At 44.5% G+C, this 13,513-nt stretch overlaps 1 protein-coding gene across 12 annotated transcripts in view; it reads left to right on the top strand.

Moving 5' to 3' along the window:
• PXK (PX domain containing serine/threonine kinase like) overlaps positions 1-13,513 on the top strand; it is a 78,868-nt gene that overhangs the window by 51,543 nt on the left and 13,812 nt on the right. For 6 of the 12 annotated variants that reach the window (XM_036877933.2, XM_036877941.2, XM_036877943.2 and 3 more), the window contains 4 exons: positions 6,072-6,149; positions 6,667-6,753; positions 7,203-7,272; positions 8,928-8,990. In XM_036877933.2, the coding sequence (XP_036733828.2) occupies positions 6,072-6,149; positions 6,667-6,753; positions 7,203-7,272; positions 8,928-8,990 (298 nt within the window). Of the gene's footprint in view, positions 1-6,071; positions 6,150-6,666; positions 6,754-7,202; positions 7,273-8,927; positions 8,991-9,750; positions 12,645-13,513 lie in introns of those variants that run through there. The other 6 variants (XM_036877934.2, XM_036877945.2, XM_036877938.2 and 3 more) reach the window with 3 other exon arrangements.

Here is a 13,513-nt window from a genome sequence, read left to right as displayed (position 1 = left end):
GTGGGTTTATCATAGATGGCCTTTATTATGTTGAGGTACTTGCCCTCTATTCCCATTTTGCTGAGAGTTTTTAACATGAATGGATGTTGAACTTTGTCAAATGCTTTTTCAGCATCTATGGAGATGATCATGTGGTTTTTGTCTTTCTTTTTGTTGATGTGGTGGATGATGTTGATGGACTTTCGAATGTTGTACCATCCTTGCATCCCTGGGATGAATCCCACTTGGTCATGGTGTATGATCCTTTTGATGTATTTTTGAATTCGGTTTGCTAATATTTTGTTGAGTATTTTTGCATCTACGTTCATCAGGGATATTGGTCTGTAGTTTTCTTTTTTGGTGGGGTCTTTGCCTGGTTTTGGTATTAGGGTGATGTTAGCTTCATAGAATGAGTTTGGGAGTATCCCCTCCTCCTCTATTTTTTGGAAAACTTTAAGGAGAATGGGTATTATGTCTTCCCTGTATGTCTGATAAAATTCCGAGGTAAATCCATCTGGCCCGGGGGTTTTGTTCTTTCGTAGTTTTTTGATTACCTCTTCAATTTCGTTGCTGGTAATTGGTCTGTTTAGATTTTCTGTTTCTTCCTGGGTCAATCTTGGAAGGTTATATTTTTCTAGGAAGTTGTCCATTTCTCCTAGGTTTCCCAGCTTGTTAGCATATAGGTTTTCATAGTATTCTCCAATAATTCTTTGCATTTCCGTGGGGTCCGTCGTGATTTTTCTTTCTCATTTCTGATACTGTTGATTTGTGTTGACTCTCTTTTCTTCTTAATAAGTCTGGCTAGAGGCTTATCTATTTTGTTTATTTTCTCGAAGAACCAGCTCTTGGTTTCATTGATTTTTGCTATTGTTTTATTCTTCTCAATTTTATTTATTTCTTCTCTGATCTTTATTATGTCCCTCCTTCTGCTGACCTTAGGCCTCATCTGTTCTTCTTTTTCCAATTTCGATAATTGTGACATTAGACCATTCATTTGGGATTGCTCTTCCTTTTTTAAATATGCTTGGATTGCTATATACTTTCCTCTTAAGACTGCTTTTGTTGTGTCCCACAGAAGTTGGGGCTTAGTGTTGTTGTTGTCATTTGTTTCCATATATTGCTGGATCTCCATTTTGATTTGGTCATTGATCCATTGATTATTTAGGAGCGTGTTGTTAAGCCTCCATGTGTTCGTGAGCCTCTTTGCTTTCTTTGTACAGTTTATTTCTAGTTTTATGCCTTTGTGGTCTGAAAAGTTGGTTGGTAGGATTTCAATCTTTTGGAATTTTCTGAGGCTCTTTTTGTGGCCTAGTATGTGGTCTATTCTGGAGAATGTTCCATGTGCACTTGAGAAGAATGTATATCCCGCTGCTTTTGGATGTAGAGTTCTATAGATGTCTATTAGGTCCATCTGCTCTACTGTGTTGTTCAGTGCTTCCGTGTCCTTACTTATTTTCTGCCCAGTGGATCTATCCTTTGGGGTGAGTGGTGTGTTGAAGTCTCCTAGAATGAATGCATTGCAGTCTATATCCCCCTTTAGTTCTGTTAGTATTTGTTTCACATATGCTGGTGCTCCTGTGTTGGGTGCATATATATTTAGAATGGTTATATCCTCTTGTTTGACTGAGCCCTTTATCATTATGTAGTGTCCTTCTTTATCTCTTGTTACTTTCTTTGTTTTGAAGTCTATTTTGTCTGATATTAGTACTGCAACCCCTGCTTTCTTCTCACTGTTGTTTGCTTGAAATATGTTTTTCCATCCCTTGACTTTTAGTCTGTACATGTCTTTGGGTTTGAGGTGAGTTTCTTGTAAGCAGCATATAGATGGGTCTTGCTTTTTTATCCATTCTGTTACTCTGTGTCTTTTGATTGGTGCATTCAACCCATTAACATTTAGGGTGACTATTGAAAGATATGTACTTATTGCCATTGCAGGCTTTAAATTCGTGGTTACCAAAGGTTCAAGGTTAGCCTCTTTAGTATCTTACTGCCTAACTTAGCTCGCTTATTGAGCTGTTATATACACTGTCTGGAGATTCTTTTCTTCTCTCCCTTCTTGTTCCTCCTCCTCGATTCTTCATATGTTGGGTGTTTTGTGCTGTGCTCTTTCTAGGAGTGCTCCCATCTAGAGCAGTCCCTGTAAGATGTCCTGTAGAGGTGGTTTGTGGAAAGCAAATTCCCTCAGCTTTTGTTTGTCTGGGAATTGTTTAATCCCACCGTCATATTTGAATGATAGTCGTGCTGGATACAGTATCCTTGGTTCAAGGCCCTTCTGTTTCATTGTATTAAATATATCATGCCATTCTCTTCTGGCCTGTAGGGTTTCTGTTGAGAAATCTGACGTTAGCCTGATGGGTTTCCCTTTATAGGTGACCTTTTTCTCTCTAGCTGCCTTTAACACTCTTTCCTTGTCCTTGATCTTTGCCATTTTAATTATTATGTGTCTTGGTGTTGCCCTTCTTGGATCCTTTCTGTTGGGGGTTCTGTGTATTTCCGTGGTCTGTTCGATTACTTCCTCCCCCAGTGTGGGGAAGTTTTCAGCAATTATTTCTTCTAAGATACTTTCCATCTCTTTGCCTCTCTCTTCTTCTTCTGGGACCCCTATAATACGGATATTGCTCCTTTTAGATTGGTCACACAGTTCTCTTAATATTGTTTCATTCCTGGAGATCCTTTTGTCTCTCTCTATGTCAGCTTCTATGCGTTCCTGTTCTCTGATTTCAATTCCATCAATGGCCTCTTGCATTCTATCCATTCTGCTTATAAACCCTTCCAGAGTTTGTTTCATTTCTGCGATCTCCTTTCTGGCATCTGTGATCTCTTTCCGGACTTCATCCCATTTTTCTTGCGTGTTTCTCTGCATCTCTGTCAGCATGTTTATGATTCTTATTTTGAATTCTTTGTCAGGAAGACTGGTTAGGTCTGTCTCCTTCTCTGGTGTTGTCTCTGTGATCTTTGTCTGCCTGTAGCTTTGCCTTTTCATGGTGATAGGAATAGTCTGCAGAACTGGGACGAGTGACGGCTGGAAGGACTTCCTTTCTTGTTGGTTTGTGGCCCTCCTCTCCTGGGAGAACAGCGGCCTCTAGTGGCTTGTGCTGCGCAGCTGCGCACAGACAGGGCTTCTGCTTCCTGCCCGGCTGCCATGGAGTTAATCTCCGCTGTTGCTGTGGGCGTGGCCTGGCTCGGGCAGCTGCTCCAAAATGGTGGAGTCGCGTTGGAGCAGGAGCTGCTGGGAGGCTATTTATCTCCGTAAGGGGCCTCCCTGCTCCCTGCAGCCCAGGGGTTAGGGTGCCCAGAGATCCCGGATTCCCTACCTCTGGATTAAGTGACCCGCCCTGCCCCTTTAAGACTTCCAAAAAGCACCCGCCGAAACAAAACAACGCCCACCAAAAAAAAAAGAAAAAAAAATTTTTATTTAAAAAAAAAAAAAAAAAAAGGTGGTCGTTCGTTTTTCTTTATTCTCCGGTGCCAGCCTCAGGCCTCTGCTCACCGGTCTTTCTGCCCTGTTTCCCTAGTATTGGGGTCCCTATCCCTTTAAGACTTCCAAAAAGCGCTCGCCAAAACAAAACAGCAAAAAAGCAAAAAAAAATGGTCGCGCGCTTTTCTTATGTCCTCTGTCGCCCAGCCTCCAGTGCCTGCTCACTGTTCTTGCTGCCCTTTTTTCCTAGTATTGAGCGCCCTGCACTCTGGCCCGGATGGCTGGGGCTGGGTGCTCGGCAGTCCTGGGCTCCGTCTTCCTCCCGCTCTGCCTGCTCTTCTCCCGCCGGGAGCTGGGGGGAGGGGCGCTCGGCTCCCGCGGGGCCGGGGCTTGTATCTTACCCCCTTCGCGAGGCGCTGGGTTCTCTCAGGTGTGGATGTGGTCTGGATATTGTCCTGTGTCCTCTGGTCTTTATTCTAGGAAGGGTTGTCTTTGTTATATTTTCATAGATATATGTTGTTTTGGGAGGAGATTTCCGCTGCTCTACTCACGCCGCCATCTTCCGCCCCTCCTCTTAAATTTAAATTTTTAAAAGAATAAAAAAACAGACAAAAAGTTCAACATGATCTGGATGTCTGTTTTCCAGGCCTGAGCTTCTCATGGTTTGAAAAACTAATAAATTAAGAAATGACAGGCTCAGAAACACGCCCGGCTATTGTTAAGAGTAACTTCCAGCAGGAAAAAGCTTCAATCTTGTAAAATTCAGAACATAAATCTTGCACAGAGAAAAATCCCTCCACAGTTATAAAATACTATATAATTGCTTGAATTTGTGTGTGTGTTGCATCAGCTTTGTATATTTTTTGTTTTTAATTATGATAAAAAGATACAAAGTTTATTCTCTTGACCATTTTAAAGTGTACAAATTCAGTGATGTTCCCTGTATTCACACTGTTGTTTAACAGATCTTGAACTTTTTCATTGTAGGCTAAAACTCTAGACTCAGTGAACAACTCCCCATTTTCCCATCCCCCAGCCTTTGGCAAACACAGTTCTACTTTCTGCTTCTATGATTTTGATTACTCTAGGTATCTCATATAAGTGGAATCTCACATAATGTTTGTCCTTTGGTGCCTGGCTTATTTTGCTCAGTATAATGTCTGCAAGGTCCATCAATGTTATGGCAAGTGACAGGATTTCCTTTTTTAAGGCCGAATAATATTCCACTGTATGTATCTATGACATATTGTTTACCCCTCATTCATCTCTCAGTGGCCATTTGAGCTTCTACCTCTTAACTATTATAAATAATGCTGCAATGAGTGTGTGGTGTACAACACCCCTTTGAGATCCTGCTTTCAGTTCTTTTGGCTATATGCCCAGAATTGGGATTACTGCATGATATCTTACCTCTTTTTAATTTTGTAAGGTGCTTCCACAGTATTTTCCATAGCTCTTGCACCATTTTACATTTCCACCATCAGTGTACTAGGGTTCCAAGTTTTCCACATCCTCACCAACACTTGATATTTTCTGATTTTTCAATAGTGACCATCCTAATGTGTGTGAGGCAATATCTCATTGTGGTTTTGATGTACATTTCTCTAATGATTAGAGAATGTTAAGCAGCCTTTCATAGGCTTGGTGGCCATTTGTGTATCTTCTCTGGAGAAATGTCTATTCAGGTCCTTTGCCCATTTTTTCCCTGTAATTTTCTGATTCTCATTTTTTTGCAGCTTTATTGTGGTATAATCCATTTTCTGTGACAAGTCTACTTTTTAATTAGGTTCCTTGTTTTTTGTTGTTGAGCTGTAGGAGTTCTTTATATATTCCAGGTATTAATCCCTTATAAATATATGATTTCCAGTTATTTTCTCCCATTCTGTAGGTTGCCTTCTTATTCTATTGATTGTTTCCTTTCGTGTGCAGAAGTTTTAAGCCTGGTGTAGTTCCATTTGTCTATTTTTGTTTTTGTTACCTATGCTTTTGGTGTCCTACCCAAGAAATCATTGCAAAATCCAATATCATGAGGCTTTTCCCCTGTGTTTTTTCTAGGAGTTTTATAGTTTTAGGCCTTCAATCCAATTTTGAGTTAATTTTTGTATTTGTTGTAAGATAAGGGCCCATCCAACTTTTTTCTTTTATATGTAGATGTCTCCAGTTTTCCCAGCACCGTTTATTAAAGAAAGTGTCTTTTCCCTGTGTACTTTTGGCACGCTTGTCAAATATCATTTGCCCGTATGCAGGACTTATTTCTAGGTTTTCTATTCTGTCCTATTAGTTTATGTGTCTGTCTCTATGCCAGTATGACACTGTTTTGATTTCTGTAGCTCTGTAATATGTTTTGAGATCAAGAAATGTGATTGCTTCCAATTCTGATCTTTTTCAAGGTTGTTTTGACAATTTGGGATCCACTGAACATTCCTTGAATTACTTTCAGCATATATTATGTTTATTTTTTAGTTTTATATATTCATTGCTAAAAAATGTGAGTGAGGCGAGCATGTTGTTGTACCAAAAGTGGCCAGGATAGGATTCAAGTGGATCGCTTGTACCTGATTTTATTTCAGATCTCCTCTTTTATGATAACGAGCTGCCCCTTTGTTAAAACCAGGACTTGAGAGACTCTCCAGCCATTTTACTCAATAGGTTATGTGCTTTCTCTCCCCTGCAGATCCCCACAAAGTTAAAAGAGGCACTGAGAATTGCCAAAGAATGTATAGAGAAGAGATTAGTTGAAGAACAGAAACAGGTAAATTGCTAATAATTCCCCATCACCTTCTTATCCTTTGGTGCTCCCACCCCCATCGTGGTATTCACAGTAGTTTACTTTTGACTGATTGCTCATTCCATAAACATTTCTTGCATGTCTGCTCTGAACCAGGCTCCAGGCTTGACGCCATAAGACAGCTGAACACTTCACAGTCCTGTCCTGAAGATGCTCAGCCTATGGGGGAAGCAAGCATGTCCACCAAGGGGCAGGCTGGTGGAGGAGGCAGGGGGGCGCACCCGAGCCATGTCTAAAGGCACAGGGGACCTCACGTGACTCTGTAAAAGAGAGAAAGGCAGGAAGGAACCGGGGGAAGCAACGGAGGTCTTCATCCTCTGGCATTCTCTTCTCCCAGACACCCAGACCCCAGCTTGGAGGCAGACAGGCTGAACAAGGAAAGATTTTTCATCCAAATAGTTTGATTGGGCAAAACATGTTAGAGATTTTCATTAGTGGGTAGGATACACTTACATTTATGGTGGATTGTGGTCTCTTAAAGATTCACCAGCATCGAAGACTGACAAAAGCTCAGTCTCACCATGGATCTGAAGAAGAAAGAAAAAAGAGAAAGATTTTAGCTCGAAAGGTAAGCCTGGTGTCTCTCTGAATTCTCTCTGAATTCCTGACTGCATGTGAAGAAAATTGTAGGTAGATGGTGCACATTTCATTAATGGCAGATTTTGTGCTACATCTCCTTGAAAGCTAAAACTATTTCCACATGACTGGTTTGCAGCTTTTAAAAAAGCCACATAATATGAGCAGAGAAATGGGCCATAGCGTTTCTTGGCTAGTGGGGCTGATTATGGCCTAATGTACTGGGGGGAATGACTGGCCTGAGACAGTAAACTCAGCATTCTTGGTTTCTTTCCCCCTTTGGTTTTGGCTGTGGCTTCTTCACTGTATTAGGTTAGGAGGCCAGGTACGACCTTGCGTGTAGCTAGTTTAACTGTGTTCCTGGAAAATGTTTCTGTCCCAACACCCAGCTTCAGAGTGTTTATTCTTTGCTTTTCCCCCTCCTTGCATGTGTTTTTGAAGAAATCAAAACGATCTGCTATTGAAAATAGTGAAGAACATTCTGCAAAATACAGCAACTCCAATAATTCAGGTAACTGATTATAGATTGTGGTTGGCCCAGGACCCAAAGGTCAGGTCTTGGGTTCTGGTGGCCAGAGATGGGGCAGTGTGCTAGTGGATACAGAGAACAGAAGCCCTCTGTCCCTAAGGAAGGATAGCGGCAGCGTTCACGGGCTCACAGTCCAAGTGCAGGAAGACTCCGCGGAGGTTGGGTGACTCAGCCTCCCCACTGATGGCAAGACCTGATCAACCAAGGACGTGCATTAGCCCTGGAGAGGAGCCAGCCCTGCTCCCGGGGCAAGGCCTCCTGTTTGTCAGTAGAGCCTGCATGAACAGATGACCCCAAATCCTGCCCTCTGCTCTAGTCCCCACGTGGTGGACGGGTGTGTCCTCCCGCATGGTATAAAGGACCCGGTAGTGTGTGGGCATGGCAGAAAGCATCATTGCAGAAGGGCCAGGTGGTACAGAGAGCGCTGTGCTCGCCGTCACTCCCAGCTGCCCCTCGCCCAGCCCTGCTGGGTTTGGGCCTTGCTGCCTCTATCTTTGGAAGTCAGCCCTGATGGATTGCCTGTCCCTGAGGCCTTCCCCTTCTTCCCCCTTATGAGTCTGTGAAGTAGAGTTCCCCATGGGGAAGGGAGGGCTCCTCCTAAACCGGGCAGCATCGGCTTAGCCCTGGAGGACAAGGGAAGCGGAGGATTTTTATGCTGAGGGATTACTTTCAGGTGGAGGAGAGGGACCTAGCAGAGAGAAGCTGGAGACGCAAAAGCAAGAGGGGTTTGGGGGCTAGAAGGCCAAGGGTTAGCATCAGGAGCCTAGCGGTCAGCCTCTGCCTGGGGGACCCTCCCGCTTTTCCTGAAGGCAGGAGCCAGATGGGCAGGCGGAGACGCAGAGGCACTCAAAGTGGGAAGAAGTGGGGATACTGAGGGTGTTCACAGCTCATGCCATCTCAGGGATTCTAGGGAAGCCAGGGAGGAGGGTGCCCACTGGGGGCGCGAGGAGAAGTGGTGAAGGGTGCAGAGGCCTGAAGGCTGGACCAGTCCCCACCAGAGCGCACAGGTGCTGTGGACAGAGCTGGAGATGAGAGGGTTGGGATGGGAGAAGACCACAGACTCCTCAGGAGGCCAGAAGTCATATGGACACCACTGCAGAGGCAAGGGGGGGAGGCTCAGGAGGGAAGTGAGGCAGGGAGGCCCCAGGCCCCTTGGGGCTGTGGCTAGAGGAGGAGGGCCTGGAGGCTGTGGCAGCCAGCAGTAGTTTGAGAGTTGGAGGTCCATTTTCTCCGTGGTTGATGGGATGGACATGGCTGGTCATTGTCATCGTTAGGCTGTGACGCATGTCTTCAGTGAGCACCTTTAACTGACAGATATGCTGTCCAGCCACTAAGTTTATACAAGCAAAGCCTGGCTCAGGGTTCCCGACCTTCCTGAGGCCCTGCCTGCCCGTAAGGCTCTGTGCCAGATGCAGCCAGCTGGGGTTCCAAGGGCTCCAAGACAGCCCCGTGCCCTCAAGGTGCTTGGGAAAGTGGAGTAGCAGCTGATGGAAAGGTACAGCCTATATCCAGACCCTGCTGGGACCAGAAGTTCAAGTTCAGTCTCCCCTCTTTAAAATCTGCTCAAGCAGTGTGCAGGCAAGATGGGTTGAGTTTTACCTCCTTTTTCAGTAAAATGCGTCTCTGTTTTCTCTTAGCAGGATCTGGGGCCAGCTCGCCTCTCACATCCCCGTCATCACCAACCCCACCCTCTACAGCAGGTTAGTGACGCAGAGTCACCTGCCGCCCTCCGTCCCACCAGCAGGGGGAGTAGAGCTCTTTCTCTTGCTGCCTTGGCCCAAGCATTTCAGGGGCTAGATAGTAACAGCCTTCACCAGGAAACCAGGGGAAGTGCGAATCAGCAGCGTCATCTGGGGAGCTGAGGGTCTAGATCTCCAGACTCTCATTTCCCGGGGAATGGAATAATTGGTTTCAGAACCACTAACCACCCTCTACCTCCATCTCGCTGTCTTTGCTAAAAAAGCCTCCGGCAGGGCTCCTCAGAGCAGAGCTGGTCTTTGTGCACACTCAGCGGAACAGAACAGTGGCCCTGCTGCCCAGGGGCCCTGTCCTCCGGAGCTCCCCCCTCGGGAGCCCAGCCGTAGTGTCAGTGTTGTCCCAGAGCAACACCGGTGAAATGCCTCCGGGTGGGAGCAAAACGGCTGCCAGGTTTCTGATTTCCTGATAACTGTGCTCTGCTCTGTAATGCATGTACTCATCTGAGTGTTTTTCGGTGACTAGCTTCTGTTTCACTTTTGTGAATTAAATTAGATTACTATGAGTTTTGTTTGAAAAATGTGTAAAGAATTTGTCTCGGAAAATACTTATAAAAATAATCTGTAATTCTGTGGAATGGCCTCATAATACTTGCTTTCCTTCCTTCCTTCCTTTTGAACTAACATCTCTCTCCTAACCATTCTGCAAGCCCCATAGAAACACATGGGGGTATCAGTATGTCTTCTCACTTCTTAAATGCGCCAGATGTTCTGGAAGTCAGAGACGCCAGTTCTGCCACGGTGAGCATGACACCGTGCTGGGGAGAGTTGCTGCAGCTGTTCGAGGCACAGTCGTTGGCTGGCGTTGATTATGAGTTGACAATTCCATATTCCCTGATACTCAAGGTAGCCCCCAGGAGCTCCCAAGAGCGTGACCTGGTGCTCTCGTTACCTGGCTTTCTAGAAAAAACATGACAAGAAAGTAGCAAGGGACTAGTCTGAGTAACTTCTGGCTGGTGGGGTGTCTCTCCTTATTGGCTGAGGATGGTCACTGGTGGCTTGCTGCCATGTCCTGGGCCAAGACCTGTTTTAGCAGCAAAGTACCTGGCTCACAGGTATGCTATCTTTTCCCTGACTGTGTCAGCAGATTTTACAAGAAAGTCCCCAAATACTGATCAAGAGAAAACATAGACGTGTCTGTCTTTTGTAGAGGTGACCTGATTAGGCTGATGAGAACTTCCTGGAGATCCACTGCCCAGATCATGCTGAGCCGTTTTCTAGAAGATAGGGTATTAGTTTCACACCACTTAGACATCTTAAGGAAGTTGGAGGGAATGAATAGTGAGAGTCCATATTCCCTCCTTTGCCACATGAGGTGTCTGCTATACTACAGAGCACCTCACCGTGCCCATTCGATGTGGTCCTGGGAAGTTAACTCCTTTTTAAATGCCTTGGGGAATTCACAGTTTATTACCAGATTTTTGTGATGAATCCTCTAAGTTGCCTGTGTTTTGAATGGGAGCTGTCTCATACAGCACAGGTTTGCATGAGATGAGGTAACTTTCAGAAGGAGAGAAGAAGAGGTATCTTTTGTAATTAGAGGCAGTGTTGGAAAAATTTCATCTGAGGTGAGTGGAATCAGTAAGGGGGCGACACTGTGGATTCGATGCTACCGGGTCCGAGGAAGAATCATAAGGATTGAGAGGGAACACATATGTGAGGCCCCAAGCCTCAAGGCCTGGTAGAAACGTGAGGTTCCCTGCAAATATTGGCCCCTTTCCTTTATCTCCTTTTTGTTGAGGAAATCATTGACTCAGCTCCAAGGACTGTACTCTGACCTCTGCTGGGCATTTATTGTAATGCATCTCTTCAAAGTGATAGCTAGTGTTCCAGGCCCTGAACGGTGCACCCACAGTGAGTTTATTCAGTTACTCAAGGTGCATATTTTCCGGGAGCCTGCGGTGCGCCAGCGCTGTGGTTAGGCTGGGTTACAGAGAAGAACAGACAGACAAGGTCCCAGGTGGCACGGAGTCATGCTTCCAGCACCTCTAAGGAGGTCTAAAATGATAGACATAATTCAAGCAAATCTTTCCAAGGGGTCCAACCATGGTAAATTTCTTCTCCAAGTAGTTTCCCTCTTTAAATAGAGAACTGTCACCTGAAAAACTAGAATTCCTTGTAAAGGTAACATCTCAAACACAACTCAACCTGGGAGCTCTTGAGAACTGCACCTTGGACCAGGGAACCTGAACTTGAGAGCCATCACTTGCTAGTTGTGGGACCTGGGACAAGAGACTTGACCTCCTTATGCTTGAGGCTCCCCACTGGTCAATGAGAAATAACAGCGCCTGCCCCGGGGGCAATGCTGAGGTCCAGTGAGCAACCCCTGTGTGGAGTTAGAGCGGCACCTGGCACAGTGTAAGCCCTCAGGACCCTGTTACTCCTTGGAGATCTCAAAGGACTCACTTTCCACATTGGGTTTTGGTTACTGCCTCTGTAAAGAGCAAGTGGTAGGAGTTGGAGGAGACCACCGCTCCGTTCTGTGTAATTAGGCATGCTCTGAATCCACGTGGACCCTGCCCTTGGCAGTTTGCTTGGCAGTGGATCAACTTAGGCAAGTTCAGTTTGACAGTGTTGTGATTCTTCTCGAAAGCGTCAGTTCTAAGTGCATTCATCGTAGCCAAGTGTGGTATTAAGCTCAGTTGCTTTTAGGATGGGGCAGAAGTGACAAGTGTTTCCAAGTGAAGGGGTCTTACCCTCATGAGTGCTTTCTGGCAGTTGTGTAAGGGCTGGGACCCCCCCTTTACTGCACCTCCCTGCCTTGGAGCCTCTTGAGGTCTACACCAGACTGATGGGGTAAGTAGCATTTCCCTGTGTCTGCTGGTGATGCTGTGGGATTCTCAAAAACTGTTTTGCTGAGATCCTTAATTTTTCAGTGAGAACATTGCTTTCTTTTCTGCTGTAGGTTATGTTTTCTACCTCTAGAAGGTCATTCTTTTAAGACCTTTAGAATTCCTTATCCTGATTTATTTCATTACAAGTGTCACCAGCTAATGTTTACAAGCAGTGTCCATACAGAGTGACTTACAAGGTCCCAATTTACACACACAAAAACATTCCCTTCCCCTGCCCCCTGTGGGAACAGACAGGCCTGTTGCCTTACTACTGTGTGGGGTTTAATTTTTTTAAACAAGTTTGCAAAAGCATATTTTGGGGAAGCTAAGTAACAGGAGACCTTAAACTGTTGTTTTTAACAATCATCCCTAACATATTTAGAGCACTTATTTTGTGCTAGGCACTATTTTAGGTGATGTATAGCCATTGTTTCATTTGATCATGAATAGCTTCTTATCCAGTGTGAATGGATTCTACTATAGCTCCATTTGACAGACAGAGAAACTGAGGCTCTAGTGGGGGTAAAGTACTTTGACCCAGGTCACACAAGTGGGGCTTGCTGGAGCCAGGATTCACATTTGGTTTGGTCTCTGCCCGTTTACCCTGCCGATTTTTATTGCATGCCTACTCTCTTGGGTGCCCTGCAGGCCCTGTGCTTGAAAAGACCCCTGAGAGCAGAGTCAGAGACCCAGGCATGAGTCTTAGTGCCACCATTTTCCCCCATCACCTTGGACAAGTAATTTCCATTCTTTGAAGCAGTCTTTTTTTTTTTTTTTTTAAATAATAATTTTTTTTTTTTATTGAAGGGTAGTTGACGCACAGTATTACATTACATTAGTTTCAAGTGTACAACACAGTGGTAGAACATTTATATACATAATTCTAGGTTCCAGCTATCACCCTACCAAGCTGTTACAATATCTTGACTATATTCCTTATGCTATACATTACATCCCGGTTACTTATTTATTTTACCATTGGAAGTCTGTCCTTTTTTTTTTTTTTTTTTTTGTGAGGGCATCTCTCATATTTATTGATCAAATGGTTGTTAACGACAATAAAATTCTGTATAGGGGAGTCAGTGCTCAATGCACAATCATTAATCCACCCCAAGCCTAATTTTCGTCAGTCTCCAATCTTCTGAGGCATAACAAACAAGTTCTTACATGTAGAACAAATTCTTACATAATGAATAAGTTACATAGTGAACAGTACAAGGGCAGTCATCACAGAAACTTTCGGTTTTGCTCATGCATTATGAACTATAAACAGTTCAAATATGAATACTCATTTGGTTTTTATACTTGATTTATATGTGGATACCACATTTCTCTATTATTATTATTTTTAATAAAATGCTGAAGTGGTAGGTAGATACAAGATAAAGGTAGAAAACATAGTTTAGTGTTGTAAGAGAGCAAATGTAGATGATCAGGTGTGTGCCTGTAGACTATGTGTTAATCCAAGCTAGACCAGGGCAATAAAACATCCACATATGCAGAAGATTTCTCTCAGAACAGGGGGGGTGAGGTTCTAAGCCTCACCTCTGTTGATCCCCAATTTCTCACCTGATGGCCCCTCTGCGACTGTGCCTGTCTTAGGTTGTTCCTCCCTTGAGGAATCTTACCCGTCTC

The sequence above is a fragment of the Manis pentadactyla genome, chromosome 1 (assembly GCF_030020395.1).
Source record: "Manis pentadactyla isolate mManPen7 chromosome 1, mManPen7.hap1, whole genome shotgun sequence".
NCBI classification, from domain to species: domain Eukaryota; kingdom Metazoa; phylum Chordata; class Mammalia; order Pholidota; family Manidae; genus Manis; species Manis pentadactyla.
This window is presented reverse-complemented; position numbering and strand designations above follow the sequence as displayed.